This window comes from Sminthopsis crassicaudata, chromosome 3, assembly GCF_048593235.1.
Source record: "Sminthopsis crassicaudata isolate SCR6 chromosome 3, ASM4859323v1, whole genome shotgun sequence".
NCBI classification, from domain to species: domain Eukaryota; kingdom Metazoa; phylum Chordata; class Mammalia; order Dasyuromorphia; family Dasyuridae; genus Sminthopsis; species Sminthopsis crassicaudata.
Window position 1 is genome coordinate 303,348,906 of NC_133619.1, and position 22,942 is coordinate 303,371,847.

The window sequence follows — 22,942 nt, forward strand, 5'->3', positions numbered from 1 at the left end:
ATTTCACACAGTTTTATATTTTATGTTATTATAACTGTCCTCATTATGGAAGAGCATATCAAGTATACTGGTTAAGAGAATTTTCCACTGGATAGGGGCATGAGCTCCATTCCCTCTGAAATCCCTTCCAATTTCATGATTCTATAGAACATCATTACATTAAATAGTACAGTAAAAGTATAGTAATATGCAACTACATACTTAAAATGAGTCAGATTTTGGAAACAGCTGATACCCAGTAAAAAAATAAAATCATATTTTTATAGATTATTTGCACACAAATAAGCAGTGTTCCCCTCCCCTCAAAAAAAGAAGTTTTAAGATTGACAATAGTGAATACTGTGTGATAGATCAGTATGTCAGTCCCTTTGTTGCAATACATATTATATAGGTAACAGTTACATTTATAAAGTCATTAGTGAAATCTTAATCTATTATGGGTTATAGCTGCACTGTTTTGTTTCTTTCAGATAAACATATATATATATACATATATATATATATATATATAGTTATGATTCTACTGGTCTTGAATTATACAACTTTGCTTAATTCTCTTCAGATTGCCTTGTATGCTTCATATTTATTATTGCATGAAAAGACGCATGGTATAGTGAACAGAATGTTGAACTTGTACTTAAAAACTTGTACTTTATAGCACTTTAAGATTTAAAAAAACACCTTATTTTCAAAACTCCTATGAGATAAATGATAGAAGGATTATTGCCTCCATTGTACAGATGAAGGAACTATATGTCAGAAAGATTAAGTGATTTGTACATTGTTACAGAAGTAACAATTGGCAAAATTGAGACTTGAACCTGTCTTCTAAGGAAGTCCAATAGCCTTAATATTAATACTTTGCTGTATCAACCAAATCTCTAACTTAAGGATCCTGTGATCAATGGACCAATGTTTGATGCTCCAACTCTTGAGTCAACCATAAACAGAGAAGAAAAGCCATTATGCAGTTGGAGGGAAAAAATGAAGAGGATTTGTTATCCCTTTTTTCTGGAAGAAAAGGACCAAATTCACAGTCTGTAGAAAATTTGGGATCTAAAAACAAATTTATGAAAGATTGAATAAGTATACCTTTCGGGGTGATGGATATTTCAGGCTCATCTGTTGCTGGGGTACTTGAGAAAACAGGCTGCATGTCATGAGTTGCTAAAAGAAATTTGAACAAGAGCAGATATTAATTTTTAAAGATGGCACTATACATTTCTAAACAGTGTTGGCTTTCTGTGCTACTAGTCTTGTTATTTAAATATAGATAGTCAAAAAGTTCCTGCTTCTGTTCTTGATCTGAACTCTTAAGTTTTATGAATTTAGAATTGAAACTGCCCTGTAATTTAATACATGCAATCCATTTGAAATGGGCAATGCCAATTCAGGATGAAAACAATACTTAAAAGTAAACCCTACAGTAGAGTTAGATTTGAAACTGCATGTAAGCTACACAAACACCCTAGGAAATAGAAGTAACAATTGCATTGTACAATACCTATACACACACATATACAGAGGATCTTATATGGGCCTTTCAGACAAGATTATTTGGTTTCTATTTGTAATTCACTCAGCAGCAGCTCTCCTTCAAATCTAGGTACAACAGGCGAAAAAGTATATCACCCGTGGTATCTCTCCTCTAGAAAGTTTATTCAATTGAAAGCCATATTTCATGTTCCACATGAAAAGAGAAAATGGAATCAATTTCCAAATGAAAATGAAGGCTGTGTGTTTTATATTTGGGAATTTTACATCAACCAAAGTTTGAAGAAATTTCTTAAGTGAGTTGGTCCTGTAAGTGGGAAAAAACAAACAAAACAAAAAATAATGAAAGGTTAAAAGGGGCAGGGAGTAGACATGCAAGTAAGGGAAGAAGTGATTGATAAATGGGAAAAATAAGTGGAACACAAAAACAAATCTTCCAAAAAACATGTGTAGTTAGTTGGCGGTTTTGAGAATCATAATACTACATTACTTTGTAGCAGATTCTGATTGAAATTCTGATTATCCAAAACAGAGAAAAAAATCCCCCCAAAGAAAGCCATTGTTTATTTCTTCCATACAATGCATGTCTTTCTATGTTAGAAATATTTGTCAGTGACTAAAATTGTAAAGTTTTGTTCCAATAGTCATAAAATATAAATTTGATAAACACAAGGGCATAAGTCATGTTTTAACAACTTCTACTGACATACTGCTTTAAAGTTTCCAAAACTCTTCCCAGAAATCCTGTGAGGTAGATCATATGTAAGACATATGTGTCTATGCAATATGATATATTTGGATTGTCTAAATTTATAGACAAGGCATGATAGTGTCATGGTTAGGTATGATCTGAGGTTTGATCCATCCATAAGAGAGTTGGAGGAGGGCTTTGTTATACTGCCAGTAAACTAGTTAGGAACAAGAGACTGAAAAGGCTTAGATTATCCAAAGCTGAGTGATTTCTCCTCAAGTTTCCAAGAGGGAGAGAGTCAAATCCATCTGTTGCCCCTCCATGTTTAAAAGGTTTTCAGAAAAAAGCCTGCAGAATGACAGCATTCTCTTAACCAATCAGAAGTGATGACTCTTTTTTCATATTCACCACCTTCTCTCACTATTGTATAAAAATCTTTCTAGTGGTACATTTCCCAGGGGTTAGGTACCACCCCCTTGCTACCAAATTATTGGCCCAGAAACCACATATAAATGAATGATGAAAATGAGCCTTGTGTAAAAAAATTAATAAACAGCTAAAATACTATTCCTTCTGCTAATGTGAGAATATATCATGAATATACACAATTTATGGAGTTCTCAATATTGTTTGCATAAATGAATAATGTTTTCCTCATGTTCTAGGTATCTTGCTAGTTGGTCTTGAATGTTATAAAGCTATTATTTGTAAGAAAATATTCACCAAGCAAAACAAAGACTCAGGCTATAAATCTCTAACAGGCAACAACAATAATGACAAAAATCTGTAAACCATCTGGTGAACTTTATTTTGATTCTTGTGCATTCTCACCACTTCTATCTAGCTTTCTTTCTCTCTAGTGCTTATTCCAATTGGATGAGTGAGGTCAGTTGGAATAACCTGCTCACAGATAAGCAGAATGCTCTCTGTGGAAGCAAGCCCCTTTAAAATATTCTTGGTGAACCAACCAATGCCCAAATTATTTCTAAATATAGCACTCCTTGTATTTGTCACTGGTAATATTCACTTTTTGATTTTGTCAGTTCTTTATAGAGTGTTTAAGCATTTAAAAATATTTGTTTTCTATGTTTTCCCTACCTTTCTTCTGATGCTATAAATGTAATTTCTAATTAGATAAAATGTAATGTTCTCATATTCTTTTGGGAAAAGAGGTTAAATATAATTGTTTATTGTCCCAAGATAGCATCTTAGAAACCTCCATACAACAGGAAGCCTAGAAATATTGTAATCTCTGCAAAAGTTCAGAGCCACGGAGTCAGTTGCCCTAGTGTATATATATATATATATATTGTATATATATATATATTGTATACAATGTATATATATATATATATATATATACATTGAAAAAGAGTATAATGAAGATTCTTTTAGGATTGAAAAAAACATCAACTGGATTATAACCTTGGGATCACTATCAGTTACTTCTTTTTGTTTAACATTCAGCTGCCATTTAATTCAAATGGCTATCTTCCATTCCAATAACAATGACTCATCATCCTCCATTGAGCTAGAGTTTTTCTGCCACAAGAGAAAAAGTCAGAAGGCTCATCCCAGAATAAAAAACCCCAGCAGATCCAAAGCTCTGCACAAGTTATTTTGGTGAATTAAGGATCAGAACCTAAGGGAAAATAGAAGCATTTACATATTTTTGAGGTGCACTCAACAATTAAATTACCTGAGACCTGTCTTTGGAAGTATTACATTAAACAAACAACTCCCCCCTTAAAAACCGTTAACAGTGTGTGTGTGTGTGTGTGTGTGTGTGTGTGTGTGTGTGTGTGTGTGTGTGAGAGAGAGAGAGAGAGAGAGAGAGAGAGAGAGAGAGAGAGAGAGAGAGAGAGAGAGAGAGAGAGAGAGAGACTGTGAAAAATACCTATCAGAGATTTAGAAGTTCCATAAATAGTATTAGGACTATTTTTGGGAAATGGGGAGTGTCATACTATCATTTAATAGGTTATAGAATGTGTAAATCTCAGGAACTCTCCTACTTTGCCCTATAATAACTTTTGATAGGAGAAATCAGGATTAAATGAATGTCTTATGTGTTCACTTGTTTATATACATCTGAACCTGGGTTATTTCTCTTTCTTTCCAGTACTATTTGGATAAGTTGCAATATCAGATTTTTGCTTAAATGTAAGGGAGAACATCCTAAAAATTGGAGCCTTCTAAAAATGGAATGTTCTCTATGACTAGAACTAGATAACCACTAGATAACTTTTTATATGGGTTCTATTAGAAGATCTTCAAGGTCTCTTCCAACTCAGAAATCCTAGGCCTTATTCCCTCTGAGATTTATTAGTCACCATCCAGGCACAGTACTGTGGAACAGGTTCTCCAAAACTCTGGACCTATTTTTACTAGTCTGATTTGAAACATCCCAATAATTAGTCTTCCTTTTATATTAGAAGAATTGATAAATTTTCACCAAAAGTTTAATAACATAACTTCAATTGTTTAATAAATTGGCCAATTGGGTCAAAATGTATCTTTCAAATAGGAAATCTCCTTAAAAATGAAAAACATTCCCAGTGAGTTTACCAGTTATGTCTTTGAACAGATAAACACTAATTTGAGACATGAACATAGAACACCTTTTATATATTTCTTATATTAAATTTTAAAAAACAGTTTCTATTCAATTTTTTTATTTAAATGTTGTTTTTAAGGCTTGTTTACATAAATAAAGCAACTCAAATTTTTAATAAAGGGAATCTTTAAGAGTTAACAAAGAAGACATGCTGTCAATTTTCCTTTTTTTACTCTGTGGGAAGAATTTTCTTTTTAAATTTAGTGGTATCTAAAACACCTATATATAGCTTTATATAATATCTATATCCCCATAGAAGCCATATGCAGGTAGAAAAGTTGTTTTTTAAAAAGGTAGAAAAGACACTTGTTGAAAGGTCTATTTTTAAAAATCTTACATCTCACTTTAATATATACAGCTGCCCCTTGCCCCATTTTTTAAAAAAAATAATAAAAATCATTTAATTAGCACTTGTGACAAATATAATTTTGCACTCACAATTCTTCACTTCTTATCAGAATTGTTCAATTTTATTTCTTCAAAAAGCATATACATATATATATATATATATATATATATATATATATATATATATATATATATATATATATATATATATATATATATATATATATATATATATATATATATATATATATATTTGCTGAGGCAATTGGAGTTAAGTAACTTGCCCAGGGTCACACAGTTAGGAAGTGTTAAGTGTCTGAGACCAGATTTAAATTCAGATACTTCTGACTTCAGAGCTGGTGCTCTATCCACTGCAACATCTAGCTACCCCAAGTATATATATTTTAAAATATATGTTCCCACAATATTAAAAATAGAAGACTTTGCAATAATTACCTACCAAGATGAATATGAAATACAAATTCAAATTCAGCTACCTAAAAATGATAATGAATTTTTTCCCTCAGAAAATCTCTAATCTTGACTAGCAATGCAAATTTATGGAATCTCAAAAGAAACAAAACCAACCCCTATTTTCTTAAAAATTGAATTAAAAAGAAATTTAATTGGAAGAGAGGCCTGATAGAAATGTTATATGACATACAACTCTGAAAATTAACAAAAGGTGAACATCTAAGTGAATCTTCAATATTTAATTATTCTGAGAGTAAACAGAATGACAAAAAAAAACTTTTGGTAATTGAGGAGCGAAAGAAAGGAAAAGGAAAGGAAGGAAAGAGAGAGGGAAGGAAGAGAAAATGATAGAAGGAAAAATGAAGGAAGAAGAAGAGAAGGAAGGAAGTAGAGAAGGAAAGGACTGAAGGAAGTAAAAAAAGAGGAAGGAAAGTAGAGAAGGAAAGGAGCAGAAAAAGGGAAGAAAGAAGGAAGAGAGGGAACAGGGACAAGGGAAGGTGGAATAAAAGGAAATAATCAGAAGGAAGGGGAAATGGCAGAAAAGAGGGAAAAAAAGAAAAGAAGAAGGAAAAAGAGAAGGGAAGAAAGGAGGGAGGGACGAATGAAAGAGAGGAAAGAGAGAAGGAAAAAGGAAAGGAGAAAAGAAGAGAAGGAAGAAAGGAGGAAGAGAAAGAAAAAGGAAGGAATGAGAGAGGAAGGAAAGGAAAGAGGAAATGAAGGCAGGAATGAAGAAGGGAAAGAAAGATTTCAGAGAGCAAGAATCTCCTGTTAGTGTCCCACTGATTTGGTACTTGATTCTTATATTTCTCAATTATTTAAAGACTAATAGTTGCGACTTTTCTATCTCCTGGGATACTTAGAAGAGATTAATAAGATAACAAATGAAAATCATTTTGAGTTCCATGGAAGAAAGATGTTCTCTAAGTACAAGATGGTATTTGTTCCACCCTCAGAATGCCCTAGCTAGTATTTACACTTGGGAAAGTGCCAAGAAGTTTAGCAGCCTATTCTCAACAAAATTCAAATCATAGTCAACTGGCCATCTTCCAACCATGTCTAAAATCAACACTTACACTGTTAGACACTGACTTTTTTTTAGAACGCTTCTCCTAACTGCTTAAATATTTTGTAACACCTCTTTCTTTAAATAAAGAATTTGATTTAATTTAACTTCTTATAGGGTAGATGTTTATTATTTCCTGTCTTAATAGCTATCCTGATTTTGTCCAAGAAATTAATATACATATACAATCCATCTATTTACATACTTTAGGGAAGCTGTAATTCATATGACAATTCTAGATAAGGAGATCATTACTGTATAAGAAAGAATACATTTTCTCAAATGAAGCATCAGAGAATTTAGAAATTTTAAAATGCCACAGGTAAAAGAGATGTGTTCATTTTGCAACCAAGATTGTCATTAATGTGAACTAAATTTTAGTTCCTTTTTTAAGGGAAATATTTTAACATGGAATCAGTGATTCTATAGATAAGGCTACAGAGTGTTTATCCTGTTAAGAGCTCATAGAATAATAGATTTACAAATCATCTTGCTACAAGGTTCCTAATTCTTTGTGTCTCTGTGTCTGTGTCTCTCTCTCCCTCTTTCCCCCTCCTTTCTTTCTCTTTCCCCACTTTTTTTCCTTCCCCCTCAGCCTCTCTCTATCTCTATCTCTCTGTCCTTCTGTCTTTTCTGTCTCTGTCTCTATTTGTCTGTCTCTTTCTGTCTGTCTCTCTCTTCCTCGTTCCCTTTCACTCCTCTCTCTGAAGGAAATCTGTTGAAATCCATATATTCCTCCTCAAAATAAGATTCCAATCCTCTCATTTTACTAAATAAGGATCCTGAGAGCCAGGGAGGTTAAGGAATAAATGGCAGAATTTTGAGTCAGATTCAGGTTCCTTGAATACTGTAAATATTTTTTCCATTGCAGCAAAAGATTTATTTTTCCATTCCCTTGGCCATCCAGATTGAAGCTCTCTTCAATTATTGAGAATTTTTTTTTAAACAAGTACTTTTAACCTATAGAAAAAATTTGAAAGAACATCAACTCACACATAAATGTAAAAATAATTAATTAATCATTAAAAGTCTTTAAGAAAGGATAAAATGATCATATGTTATTTATAGAGATGACTTGTGAGATATGACATAATTTTTATGTTTGAAGCTATATTTATCTGGGGAAGACCAAAGTGAATTGCTATAGGACTTAAAGCAGTGTCATTTAAAGGAAAGAAGAGTTAGGTCTATTCATAGAATTTGAGAAACCAATCCCATTTCTATTTTCAGTTCTATTCTGTTTCGATATTCCTGGATTGTTATAACATAGGGTACCTGAAAAGAGAGTTTACTGGCTAGCAACATAGGGAGCACATTGGTATATTTAATACCCTTAGTAGAGGAATTCCATATTTACATTTATCAGTGTGTTAACAGTTATATTTGTTCTTTTGTAGATATTCTTATGTTTAATAAATTAAAGGAAAATAACATAATAAACAGAGGAAAATTTAATTTTGAAAAAAGCTGTTACTCAGATTATATTTACAGTGCCTAAAAGGCAACATCCCATTATAATATATACTAAATATTTGTAAAGCGCTTAACACAGCACATAGATGATGCTTAATAAATGCTTGTTTCATTTCACCTTTCTATTTAACTGAGAAAATACTTTAAGATCATATTCCTACAGTTTTACTTAACTTAAATATAATCTTGAGTTGAGTATAGTCAAGTGTTGAATATTCCTAATAGAATGTTGAATAAAGTGTTTGTTACAGAAACAGAATTTACAACTTGAAGAAACTTGATTTATCCAATCCAACCCTCATATTTATCTGAGGGAAGAAAACTGAGACCCATAGGGGTCACATGATTTGACTAAAGTTAGTGGCTGAAACAGGAGCAGAAGCTAGGAGGCCTGGTGATAATTTTTAAAATGTTTTATCATTTTCTATGTTTGAGGTAGCAACAAGTAAGTATCTATCTGTAAAGGAAATATTATGTTATTATGAATTCAGCTCCATGACTATAATTTTATTATGGTATGTAATAGTTAATTTTTTGATACTGCTGACATGAATTTAAAGAGGTCTCTGGAATAGGAAAAGCACTGAGGTAATTCATAATTCATTAGAAGATAACAGACTTTCACCAATATGTCTAGAAATTAAAACTCAGATATCTGTAAAACAAATATAAGGTAACTGAATTTCTACCACAGGGGAAAAAGTTCATAGATAATAAATGATGCAAAATGAGTCATTATTACTAAGGATATTGGATCATAAGGCAGTCATAATCTATCAATCCCTTAAAATCCTGCAAAAGTGACTAGATATTATTCTTATTTATCCATTAAAAAAAAATCCCAACAACAACTTTAAAGGGCAATTACCAGGGTGGGGCTGTAGAACTTTCAGACCATCAGATGTTTTGGCCGTAGGCACAATCCATTGTATCTGATCTGAAGCTAATACAAAAAAAGAAAAAGAAAAAGAAAAATATTTACGGGAGGTTATTGGAGAAGGAGAAAATGATAGGTTTCCATTTTTAGCAATTGATTGCACAAGGGCTATAATGAAAACATTGACTGTTCAAGTAACATTCAATTAGTTTGATGAAGAAATCTAGAACTATCCAGAATACCATCTGGTCTACAGATAGAGAGGCTAGATTTGCTTTCACAAGATCACTGTTTCACAGAATTGGATGCAATAAAATTGGTTACTTGCAGGGGAAGGGGGGAAATAATGATATGATTATTTTGAGTGAATTTATCAGAAAATTCAGTCAATGATTCTTTCTACATCCCTGATGTGGTAGACTGAATTGAACAAATCCATTAGGCTATCTTGGTACTTGTATAAATAGCTACAAAAATAACATTTTCCCCCACTCATACAATATTTGTTACCAAATTTCAAATATTGCCATTACCCAATGTTGCTTTAGGTTTTGCCAGAGAGAATGGTGTTTTGGCTTGAGGGAATTCTGGAAGCTTGTTTGGAGCTGTAATTAAATATAAAATAAAAACCAAAAAATTAATGAGGTAAAAAATCAATAGCAAGAAAAAGAAAAACAAGCAAAATTCAAGAAAGAAAAACCAAACTCTTGTTTTAGGTGAGGACACTTTTATTGAGTTTTCCTTTTGTCTAAAAATGCTAGAGAATGTCATGTAATGTAAAGTACCTCAAAACAAAACACCAAATGTCTACTATGTGTAGGGTATTGGATTTAAGGACAGGAAAATCAGAGGGATCAGTTTTTAAATAATTAAATCATTATCTTCAATTCTTCAAATATCTTTATGTGGATGTGTATATATAGAAATATTTATGGTTTCTATAAATTAAAACTAAACTTGAAACAAATTTGAATTGGAAAAGCAATGTATTTCTTCCTTCTCCCTCCACCCCCTGACCCTCCACAGGAGCCTTTGTCTGGACACTTTGTTTTAGCATTTTTCTATGGAAAAACAATTATATATCATGAATTGATTTAATCATCTCTTCCTTAAAGGAGAAATAATTATTTGAGAAGACTATGATTTCATTTACAAGTTGAGAAAGAAAATTAAGTCTAAGTGTTTAGGGGGAATATTGGAAAAAGTGATTTTGGGCTATAAACCTAATATCAAAAATAAATAAATAAATGGAAGCCATTTCTAATCACAAAAAAATGTTCCTTCCTGTCCTTGGTAATCAAGCATTTGTGTCTCCTTGGGAGACTGTAAATATGAAAAATTTGAATATGAGAAAATACCAAGCATACTTCAACCATCAATGGCAACTAGATGCCATGTTTTACATTTCCTTAAAAATAGAGTTCTTAACTTTTTTTGTGCTGTGGATCCTTTGGAAGCCTGGTTAAGCTTTTGGACTCCTTCTTAGAATACTGTTTTTGAATGCATAAAATAAAATAAACAGGATTATCAAGAAAAATCAAAGTATCTTGAAATTAAATCATAACTGTTTTTCCCATGAAGATTCATGGACCACTTGGAGGTTCAGGCACAACAGAACTTTGTTTTGAAGTATTGAATGACAATTAAAACTTAGGCATGAAGATAAGCTATGAAGTTTTCTCAGTCCTGTCATTAGTAGTTGTGATAAAGAAGAAAGGTATCAACTTTTTAAGGTTTCTTAAGCTTTTTCTACCTTTTTGCCTGAGAAATTTTTACATGACCTTGGGTATACATATATGTAAATAGACATTAAAATCAAGCAATTACTGATGACAAATCATAATTTTGAAACACCTACATTCAATTACATGATATTGTAACCCACAGTTTAGAAAGCTTTGATGTACCCCATGCCTTATGATTTGGTATTTTGGATTTCACCATAGAATCATACAGAGGATGCATCCCTGTATCTATTAGTTGGTATAGGTCATGGTTATTAGAACTTTCCCTAGAAATTTTTCCATAGCTGGTTTTTACATGTGCTGTAGGAAAATATTTTCATAATAAAAAATTCCATAGCATATATTTTTCATTTACTCAAAGGAAATTAAATGATAAAGCAAATTAGATTTTGGGATTTAGTTCAAGAAGCAGCTAATATAAGGCACATTAAGAAATCCTTTTTTTTTAAAGAGCTCTTAGATTTGGAGTTCTCATCACAATATGTACAAAATATGTGTAATATGTACAAAATGCCAAAGAGCCATTGTGAGAGGAATGCATGCTTCAAGACTTCTTTTATACCCCTGAAGTTTTAAGTTTAGTTAAGAATTAGTTGTTTGATCTTTCTGTATTTATCTTGGTACCAAAAGTAGGTGAACAAGCCTTCTCTGTATTTATCTAGAGTTTTAAATGTAAGTATTCTAGGCTTTTTGTTATTCTTCAAATGAAATGGAGTAGCAATAAATAATATCTTATAATTTTATAGGGATAGGGATGAAATATATGATTTTATTGGCATAGGGAATGCCTGCATGAGTAAATTCTCTCTACCATTGTTGGAAGTCATCTTCTCTGTAATTTATAGTTTTGAGATTAAGTGACATATGCCCAAAGTCAAATGGACAGCTTATATCATAGGCAGGATATAAAGTCAGAACTTCTTTCTTTCAAAGCCAGCTCTCTATCCACTTTTAGATAAGGATTCTTCTCCCCCCCTCCCCCCTGAGGCTAGGGTTAAGTGACTTGCCCAGGGTCACACAGCTAGGAAGTGTTAAGTGTCTGAGATCATATTTGAACTCAGATCCTCCTGAATTCAGGGCTGGTGCTCTATGTACTGGGCCACCTAGCTGCCCCCTAGGTAAGGATCCTTAATCTGGAGTCTGAGATAGATTTTAAGGGAGTCCTTGAACTTTGATGGGAAATAATTTTCATCATTATAAAATAAATAAAATAATTGACCTCTTTTGTAATACTCTGTATTTTATCCTGATAAAGGATCCATTGACTTTTAAAGATAACCATAAGAAAAAAAATTAATTTAAGAGACCTTGTGTGTAATACATGTTACAGTGCTTTAAAGTCTGAGAAAAATATTTTCCTTCACTAAATAATCTTTTAGGTATTCAGATAGCCTTATGAGGTAGGTAATTATCAAAAAAAAGTTAATTCATTCTAAAAAAGAAGAATGTTAGTAGGTTAAGAGCACCAGTGTTGCTCATTTCCTGTGTAAATGTTGAGGTTTCTTTTATGAAAGAAAAATTTTTGACATTACCCAAGGTTGTTTCTGAAATTTCTATGATACTAGTCATAGTAGGGCTTGTGGTTCTTTGAACAGTTTCCATTGTCACTGAAAGGTAAAAAAGTCAATTTTACCAAATAAAATGTGATAAAGAAATAAGAAATCATAAGATTTTTTTCATTAACATATAACACCAACAACTGGGAGTCATTCAGCACATCTTTTCTCAAGTAGCTTAGATCAAGGGAATTTTCAACAGTGAGTTTTGATTAGAATCAGGAGGTCTGTTCAGAGCTAGCACAAAATAAGATTTTATTGCCCCACTGGAACAGCTTAGAAGGGAGACCCAAGAATGACTAACATTCTAAGTTAAAAATATCAATACAGGATCAAAGGCAAAACCTTAACTTTAATGAAAAATTTAAAAATATGAACCGATGATAATGAAAATTAGAAAGTGGTATGAGCACTTCAGTCTGACATTTGCAAGCTGTTGATCTGCAATAAACAAGAGAGTCCTTAGAAATACCAGTTTTGATTTTAGCATAAGCGTTTCTGAAGTGGAAAATTCTGAGGGGATTTGGCTCAGAATATGGAAATCTAAAGGACTCTTGCTTCCAACACCACGACAAACCAAAAAAAAAAAAAAAAAAAGGGAAGAATCTTTGAGGTAGAAAAGAAATCAGAGTTTTGGCTCTTTTACTTTTATTAAAGTTTACTAACCACACTGAAATGGGGGGAGGGAATCACATAAATCATGAGTTAGTTTGAATTCCCAAAAAGGAGATTATGAAGAAATTGGGTTGAAGTTTTTTCCTTTAAATAACACCACCTATAAACCTATGATAAAAGAAATAGCAAAAATATTTTATCTCAAAATTCTATCTACTCCTGACCTACCTATTCTAGAAAAATTAGGAATGTGTGTAAGTTCTAAATTTATTCAGTTCAATTCAATAAATATTTATTAAGCACCTACTATAGGCAAGGCACAATACTAGCTGCTGGGGACATAAATATTAAAAATAAAATCCCAACATCCCATACCCTCAAAGAGCTTACTAATTAGTTAGGGGTAATAAATACTAATAATTAAAATGTGGTTAAGGAAAAAGTGACTCATACAAGGCACTTTGGGGAATTTTGAGGAAGGAAGGATCACTTTTAATGGGGGGTAAATGAAAAAAGTCTTCCTGGAAATGATGGTATTAGAATGAGTCTTGAAGAGAGAGGAAAGATTCAGCAGGCAGAACTAAGAAACAAGTGTGTTCCAGGAGGAAAAGAATATGGATGGACACCTATGAGAATGTATGGAGAAAAATGTAGGACAATATCACAAAATATTAAATCACTCAGTTTGATTAGAAGATGAAGGGAAGAAACATGAAATAAAATGATAGATTGGAGAGGGGAATGATGAAAAGCAAGGGTTCCATTTAGGAGGCAATCACAAAAAGGAGAGATAAAAACTTGAACTAGGGAGTGACAAACATAATTGGGAATAGGAAAGCAAGAGGTATTATGGAACTAAGTTTGTATTAGCTTACTGAGAGAGGGTGATGTGAAGGAGAGAAAGCAATCAAATATGACTTGAGATTTTTATTCTGAGTGGTTGGTAGGCAGGGAAATAGGTGGGAAAAGGTTGGTAGATGGGGAAAGGACATATGTTTTTGGGGAAATGATGAGTTTAATACATATCCAAACTCTCTTTAGATTGGAGATATTTTATTAAATTTTAATTAGAAAACTTCCTATTTAGGCTTAAATTTCACTTAATCTCACCTGAAATAGTTATTTGGACAACATTTTGTCAAATTATTTATTATTGACTATATATATTTGACAATGCTGATGTTTAGAAGACATTTTTTCCCTTGATGGTCTGTCTTTGTCTCTTTCATTTAGAATAGCCCCCAAAAGGTGTGATAAGAACAATTTAAGAACTTTGAGTAATGTTACTCCCTGCCATTTTTTTTTCCTGAGGTGATATAATCATTTTACTTTTTAACTTTTCATTATAAAAAATTGCTATTAGGATTCTGAACCTAAACAAATTAGAATTAATTTGAAAACTAGCCTACCAGTATTGGAATTAGTATTTGTAAAATATTAGAAGCTTACATTTATTAAATTTAGAGGGCAACAGATAAGGTCAGGGATGATGGTAATGGTGGAGGTGATCCTTCCCTAAAATGAAAGCATCAAAACAATGGCACAGCCATACCACACTACTACTTGTTCCATAAACTTCCCCTGCCTCTGGGGATCTGTGCAAACCATCTGCTTGTCTAAAATGTGCTCTTCCTTCATTTCTAAACAATCAAAATAATTTTCCCTCAAGACTATTTCCTTCTTTCTCTGGGAAGTCTTTGCTGATACCTGAGCTGAAAAGAATTCCTCCCTTCTTAAATTCTTAGTGAATTTTATTTCAGATCTCTCCTTGACGCTCCCCACTCTCTTTTTTTCATCCTGTTTATTCAAGTTGCATTGTTGAAGAATGTATCTACAGATGCAGTACATTTATACAAGAATTTAAGGTCTCTGGGGCTTGGGGATTTTTTTCAGATTCTATCTCTGCATCTCTAGGACTAGTTTAGAGGCTGAGATATACTAAGCACCTAATAAATGTTTTTAAGATTGTTGGTGAACACATATACCTGCTGATGTGACATACTGATTTGGAGTTAAACATGCTTTCATCTTAAATATTATTTATGTTCATTACTATTCAGTTTTTCTTAATGCCTGATGATTTCTCACCATTTACCTTAATCTTTAATTGGTTTCAATTCAATATTTTCATAAGAATGAGGGGATTGCTTTTTTTTTTTAAACCATGCAATATTTAAGATGTTTTGTATTCCTAAGATGTAGATTCCTTATTATAATGTAGAATTCTTATTACCTGGTACAGGCTGCGCTGGTATTTTTTCTTCTTCTGGTGTTTTAGATTCAACAGGTAATGCCAAGGTGTCATTCTTAGCTAAAATTTCAGAAGATAAATTATTTACACTATTTCTTTATAGCCAATGCCTGAAATAACTCATTTTGAACATGTGCTAGAAGCAGAAAGTGTTTAGCTGTAACCCATTAAAATCAGTCAGGCCACAACAATTGAAAGTTTCTTTCAATAATTAATGGATGTAAATGACATTTAACTCTCCCTTTTCCCTCCTTTAAGACTTATAATCTTGATATAGATACACCTTCATTCATCACTGCAAACGTTTCTATGTCTAAAAAAAATTCAGATTATAGGATCAACAGGTGAGGGAAATCTGAGCAATAACCTTCATTTAATAGACATATAAAGGTTAAATGCCTTGCCCAAGATCAGACAGTAAGTCTAATGAAATGACATTTGTAAAGCACTTTGTAAACCTAAAATACTACAAAAATGCTAATGATCACCAATCATGTAAATAATTGTTGTTGTTAATGATGATGATGATTTAGAGACTGGGATTCAAATCCAGAGTTTGAATATATTAACTTCCTCCACACATCCTAGCAAGCTTTAATCCATATTTAAATTCATCTGAAATATTATTTTATTTTAGGAGGGAAAAAGGGGATCAGAAATCTAGTTATCTTTGACTATTATAGCAGGTCCATTGACCCTGCTTCTCCCCAAATAGTCAGATATACAACTTACTATACAACATATACAATAGATATACAACTTATATACAACAGATATACAACTTACTATAACTTTGGTATCCTCAGAATATTCGGTGTCCACACTCAGAAACCAGATTAAATCAAATATAAAACTTCCACTTTACCTAACAGGGTCTTGACTGATTCAGAAATATCCAACATGATGGGTGGAGAACCTTTTGGAGTGGTTTCATTCAGTCCAGGAATGATAAGATGAACTGAATAGGCAGTTAAGGACAATGAAAAGAAAGTGGAATATGTTATTAGATAAGGCCAAAAGCAACAGAAGCTAAATTTTTAAACAGTTGACTATAAAACTAAGATAACAAATAGATGGAATACATTAAAGTTCTTTTTTTCCCTACAATTCCCTTTTTAGTAGTTGCTTTAAATTCATGCATTCAAGAGTCCCTTGAATTGCCTTACAATCAGCTCATTAGCAAACTACATATAAAATATTAATTTGATTCCATTCAAAAAGCACTTATTACTTTTATTAGACCATGATTATTATCAAAATATTGGGTATTGCTAATATTAACAATTATTTACACAAATCCTTATTTCAAAGACATTTAAATTTCATATGTAATATTCTTATTTTCTGGAAGCATTAAAAGAATTGGTATCAACTTTCTTATTATGAATGGCATTAGGCCATATAATTTTAGATACCACACAGCAAGTCCATGGCAAAGGTCAGATCTCTTGACTTTTAGCCCTCAGTGGACTACACCACACCTTGGGCGAAAGTCCAAGACTTTTTGATTGAGATAATAAAACATTCTTGTGAAAATGAATAAAATAAAAGGCCATACGGAAAACTCTGACCACAGTTTACTGCTTCCCACAAACATTCAGCTAACAAAGGAAATACCTGTCTTTACCTGGTTAAGTAAAAAAAAAAAAAAAAATTAGAAGCCAGTCACCTAGTATTGTGCCTCCTACAGATGGCCTGTCTGGAGATTTTGATGCTGCTCGATGTGTGACATTCTGAATTACTGGGGAAACATAATAAATGCAAAAATAAGATGAAAAAAATCACAGAGATGTTGACAGAAACCACAAAAGTACATTTAGTTCTGATCTGACATTACCAGTCACATCATTTTGATATTATATTTGTGCTATTTTATAACATAAAATTCTTCTACTCTCTTTTGAACCCTTCCTTCCAACTTTTAAAACTGCTTTCATACCAAACCAAGACATAACTGTCTGGAAATACTGACTTAGGAAACTATTAATTCTAAAGGTAATATGATGCAATTAAAAATAGAACAGAATATAAGACAATGTATTCTTTCTTTAATCTATCTTTTTAGGTTTAATCTATCTATTTTTTTTTTTAATTTAGGTTTTCTCAAAGTAAGAAAAACACTCAGCTTCTTCCAGAGTCAAAATGAGAAGGAAGAGGAAAGAGGGTTCCAGATTTGGTGGTGGTGCAGAGAATAGACCTATGATGAGAGGGAGAGAAGAGCAATCCAAAGGACAGCAAAGTGAAGAGGTAGTAGGAAAAAAGGATGCTTTTCTACATCAGGAATTCTTAAATTTCTAAACTTAAACTTTTCCCACTCATGACCCAATGCAACAAAGATCAAAAGGCACTTTAATAAAAGAATTAAAATGACAATTCTAATTTTATCTATGAGATCATGCTGTCTCATTTGGAGTTTTATTAGCAATGCAGATTCTAAAAAAAGCCAGATAAAATATGATTCATTTCTAATCACTTCAGTTTAAAAGATAGTATGGTTGTTGAAAATTTTTAACACATGTATTATAGAAAGTCATAGAAATTACCTTGTTTAATAACTGTGATGGGAATTATCTTCTTTGGAATGTATGCTGGCTGAAAAGAGAGGAAAATAATGTCAACCTTTGAGTCTAGAGACCATTATTTCATGTAAGAAAAAAAGAACAAAAACTTTATTCAGCATTTATTATTGGTTTTTTTTGTTTGTTTGTTTTTCTTTAGGGGAGAATTCTCAAACAATAATGGGAACTTAACTCTTATAGCAAACTCTTCATCTGGTTCAGTCTTTGTTGACTAAAACTTTCATACCTACATCGACTTTTTTATTTGATTCACATAATTTTCTCAAAATAAAAAAGTCCAAATTAATGACAGAAACAATTAATTTTGATGGATTGTTTATTTGCAAAGTGGCCTCTTTGGCTTTTTCTGGCATAATCTTCAAGAACCACACATTAGTCAGTCAACAAGCATTTATCATGTGTCTACTATGTGCCAAGCACTGTGCTAAATACAGAATTTCAAAACTACCCACCTAAATTATTCCTTTTTTATTGCTGGGCTTAGGACTGTTCTTTTTAGCAGATAGTCACCTAAATATATGATTTTGGAGACACTAGAGTGGTCATGATGTCCCCAAATATCTTCTCTATTATGCTTTTGTGAAACTTTATGATGACTGAAAGTCTATTATTAGAGGCACCTACTTTGGGTTTACTTTTACTGAGCTGGTTTTTAAAAATATATATAAACATAGTCAAATCTGAGAATTATTGAGAAGTAAATACATGTATGTTACATATATAACTGGTAAATTTTTTCCATCCCAATCCTACCCCTTTCCCCAAAGTTAAATAAAGATTACAAGACAGTCTTGGATGGCAATAATAATAGCTAACATTTAATAGTATTTTAAGGGTTACAAAGTATTTACATATCATTGATCCTACTATATCCCTAGAAGATAGATACTAATGCATCATTATCTTTATTTTACAGACAAGGTAAACAGAGGTTAAATGACTTGCCTAGAGAATTCAGTACTTACTTCAAAATCAGTACATATTGGATCTTTTGGCTATGTTCATTGTCTTTCTATCTGAATACAAATGTTGCCAACTTCAGAGTTTTGCTTGGTAGGCTAACATGCAGTGAAGGTTGTGCCCCATGGACCATGTGTAGCAATGGATCCATAGTGTGCTCTAGAGCTCCCTGGAAGTTTCCAGAGTCTTCAGGGCCACATCTTTAGTGTCCTTAGTGTTTGGGATCTTGCTGGTCATTGAACAAGAAGTCTTTCAAAAGAAATAACCCTATTTCAGTGGTCTTCTCTTTCTGTCTCTTTTTCTTGTTCAGATTGTGTCAGGACTATCAGAGACTTTTCTAATAAGAGAAGAGGATACTGGTTTCCTTCCCTCATCCTGAGCACATAGAGGCTGTTAGAATATGGCCACTAAAGCACATGTCCAGCTAGTGATCCCAAGATTAGACACAGAACCTTCACTGCTTCTACTTTATTTCTTGGTGTAATCCTAAATGCTTGAGCAATGATTCTGAGATGGATATTTTACATTTAGGAGGCTACCTTGTGACTTTAAAAGGCCTAGAAAACTGGTGTAGGAACAGCTTTGGGATATTTCCTTCTATACCTACCAGAGAGATTTTTCATTTTTTAAAATTTAATTTTTTTTTTTTTTTGCTGAGGCAATTGGGGTTTAAGTGACTTGATCAGGATCAGATAGCCAGAAACTGTTAAGTATCTGAAGTCACATTTGAACGCAGGTTCTTCTGACTTCAAAGCTGATGCTCTATCCTCTGAGCCACCCAGCTGTCCCTAGAGGTTTTTTTTTTTTTTTTTTTTTTTAAGAAGGACAATCACCAATCAAGGGACAAGCCCAAAGAGGCTTGGTTTATTAGAAGATGTAGACTAGGGATTGTTTGGACAATGTAAAACCAAGGGAAAATGTAATGATACTTATTTAGGGGTCCCACAAATTAAGTCATGTTCCAATGTTTAAATTTCAACCTTTCAGGAAAGCATAAGAGTAGATGTGTGTTAAAAGCAGAGCTTTTAAAAAGTCTTTATTAATGAGCAATTATGAGAGTCTCATTTGCATATTGAACATTTCCTTGAGTGATTTACATTGTATATTTAGGTTTTTTCTATGCCTTGCTTTGGAGAGACTCTGTACATAAGTAAAATCCTAAGCTTTGAATAAATTTCTCACGGGCTTTAGGATTGGGCAGAGAATAGAAAGTAGGAGGATTAAAAAAAATAGTAAATAATAATAAAAATATTATATTGGTTTTTTCATTGGTCATCCCCCTCCCTCTCCCTCACCCAGAACTAAATCTATCTGTATATATCAAATCCAGAGATGAAAGGAGTTCCTTTGGTTTAGGATAGGTGTGTGCACTACTATGTCTTTGTAAAGGGCCAGGGGGTAATAATCCATTCCAGGTCTTGAATCTTACAGTAACTTGGTTCACCAATCTCTGTTTTTCTTATTGAATAGCAAAGACATTCTTGTCAATGTTTAGGAAACTAGGGATTGAAGCAAAATGCAAAAACTACTATATAATGGATCAAAGGCTTACCTTTGATCTTAGTACAGGAAAAATAGCCCACAATGGAGACTAAAGGCATTTGGAAGAAAAGTATTTGAAGACATTGGTATGATGTTTCCTTTGATGTGTATCTCAACTCTTTACATCTCTAAATAACCAAGATCCGGGTTTAATCATTTATATCTCAGTAGATTGTGTTTGTTAGACTTTTTTTTTTTTTTTACCAAGTCTGTAAGCATTGGAGGTATATATATATATATATATATATATATATATATATATGTATGTATGTATGTATATTTTTCACTCTTTATCAATTAAAATTTGAAGAGTTCATATCAAATTCTATCCACCCAGCCCCTGATTTACATACCCCAAATTCACTACTGGATCTGGACTTCAACATGTCTTGGGGGATTAAACATCCTGGTCCTCTTGAGACCAGCAGCAACTTCATTATTTCATATGAAGTAACAATTCATGGAGAATTGGCATTACTGATTTATCCTGAATTTTATCAAACTTATGTCAAAGTCTTTTCACAAAATACTTTTGACACTTTTAGAGCAAAAGATTTTAACAGAACAATTTTGTTCATTGATTTTATGTCATCTAATTCAAAATCTTACTTTTTCTCAAAGTCCCAAAGATAAAGAATATTTGAGGGCTGGCTAAAAGTTCCCCATAAAACAATTCTACTATCTTAAGAGAAAAGCCACATGAGCACAAAAGAAAATATAGTACATTCTGGTTTTAATTCATTAAAAAAAAAAAAAAAAACCCTCCACCCATTGTCCTCTAAAGTGACTAAGTAATGAAACACGCTGATTCAGGTCTAGCTCAAACCAAAACCAACATATTTCTTGTGAAAGTTTTCAAATTTCTGGCAAATTTGGAAAATTAGATACAACTGTTTGTTATTATATCTTTGGCCTAGATTTTTTTTTAAACTTCCTACCTAGAGCATGGATGTACTTATGATGGGAGGATATATAATTTGTTTTGTGTAAATAATCTTGAGGTGTGAATAAAGGGAGAGAAACAAAAGGATTATTCTTACTTTTGGTATTCCTTATCTGATCACTGTTAAACTAAAAAGAAAATTGGCAGTACTTTTTCCCTTTTTGCCAGTAATAGATGCTATTCTCATAGGAGATGGGTGGATCTGGATGATAATAAAGAAAAGGTCAGAAGAGATGTCATATCCCAGGGGAAGACTGATTTCAGAGGAGTAGGCTTTCCATAAACAATTAAAATTGTATTTGAAAACATTAGTTGAAAATCATACTCTTATTTAAAACTAAGTTTATCTGGCCAGTGGATTATAAGTTATATTTACAAATGTACAATTCTAAATATAGATACGATGAGGTAAAAAACAGGTACTCTTAGAGATCATCACTTTGCCATTACTGAATAATACCTGTCTAAGAAACCATCAACATTAAGAAAGACAATTTGTTTTAACAATGGAAAATAAATGAGCCCAAATGTCATTGATAAGTAGTCATAAAGAGGTCTTGGTCATCTTCCTATATGCCCTAAATTACAGGTGATTTATTATATAATATGAAGAAATAACTATCTGGATAACATTTTATTTCTCACACTATTTCTAGTATTAGCAATTGACAAAGGTATCAAATTATATAATATATATGTAGAAGTAAATAAAGGTCAAAAACTGATAGTCCTTTCAAATATTTTTACTTTACCTAAAATGGCATCATTCATTTAAATAAGTAGTTAATATTGTTCCTCAATATAAATCCTTCATTTTCCTCACTCTCTGGAAAGTGTTCAGAGGAAAAAGTATTTGCATGGATGCAAGCATGAAATGAAAATATTGCGTAAATCTTGCATTTTGATTAAAATTCAATCACATATCTGGACTTTACTTCAAAAATCCCTGAAATAATGATCTCTTAGAAAGGTTCTCAGTAAAATTATATTTAATCATTTCATTGTCATTGTCATTTCCTTTTTTATTTGAAATGAAGCATTATAGGGGCAGCTAGGTGGCGCAGTGGATAGAGCACCAGCCCTGAATTCAGGAGGACCTGAGTTCAAATCTGGTCTCAGACACTTAACACTTCCTAGCTGTGTGACCCTGGGCAAGTCACTTAACCCCAGCCTCAGAAAAAAAAAAAATAAATAAAAAAAAAAAAAAAAAAAAAAGAAATGAAGCATTATATCAAATAGATTAAAAAGATAGAAGACATGGTCATGTAAGATGCCAGAGGTGATCCAGTCTCTTCCTTTCCAATTTTCCTCAAATCACAGAGCTGCACAGATGTCAGTAAAAGAAACTCTTTCTGTCCAGATGGTAGCCCTGATGCAAGCCTAATAGAAGAGCCTTAAAATATCCTTTTAAATGGAGTTGTGTTTCCCTTTGGAAATAAACAAGCAATTTATGCTACAACAGCAGGCTTGTTGGCTGAAGTCAAAGGAGGACTCCACCTTGCAGCTTGAAGTGATAAAACTTTTGGATCTGTATCAGAGATACAGGAAACTTCCTATTGCATTCTCTGTACCCCTTCCCCCAATCACATTTATTTATGACAGGAAAAGGGAATAAAAGTCTCTGGGGACTTAATCTCCTCAATGCTGTCAAGTAATTCCCTTCAACGGGACTACCCTGCCAAAAATAATACAATTTAGTTGGAGCAAGAGTCTCAAA

At 32.5% G+C, this 22,942-nt stretch overlaps 1 protein-coding gene across 11 annotated transcripts in view; it reads right to left on the minus strand.

The window, feature by feature from the left end:
• ABI3BP (ABI family member 3 binding protein) overlaps positions 1-22,942 on the minus strand; it is a 267,293-nt gene that overhangs the window by 104,347 nt on the left and 140,004 nt on the right. For all 11 annotated transcript variants that reach the window (XR_012488058.1, XM_074301043.1, XM_074301042.1 and 8 more), the window contains exons 7-14: positions 17,745-17,793; positions 16,871-16,942; positions 16,067-16,159; positions 15,184-15,261; positions 12,312-12,386; positions 9,568-9,639; positions 9,026-9,100; positions 1,093-1,167 (exon numbers count right to left, since the gene is read on the minus strand). Coding sequence is in view for 10 of the 11 variants with exons in the window: in XM_074301043.1 (XP_074157144.1) it covers positions 1,093-1,167; positions 9,026-9,100; positions 9,568-9,639; positions 12,312-12,386; positions 15,184-15,261; positions 16,067-16,159; positions 16,871-16,942; positions 17,745-17,793 (589 nt within the window). In the remaining variant the exon portion in view is untranslated. The remainder of the gene's footprint in view (positions 1-1,092; positions 1,168-9,025; positions 9,101-9,567; positions 9,640-12,311; positions 12,387-15,183; positions 15,262-16,066; positions 16,160-16,870; positions 16,943-17,744; positions 17,794-22,942) is intronic.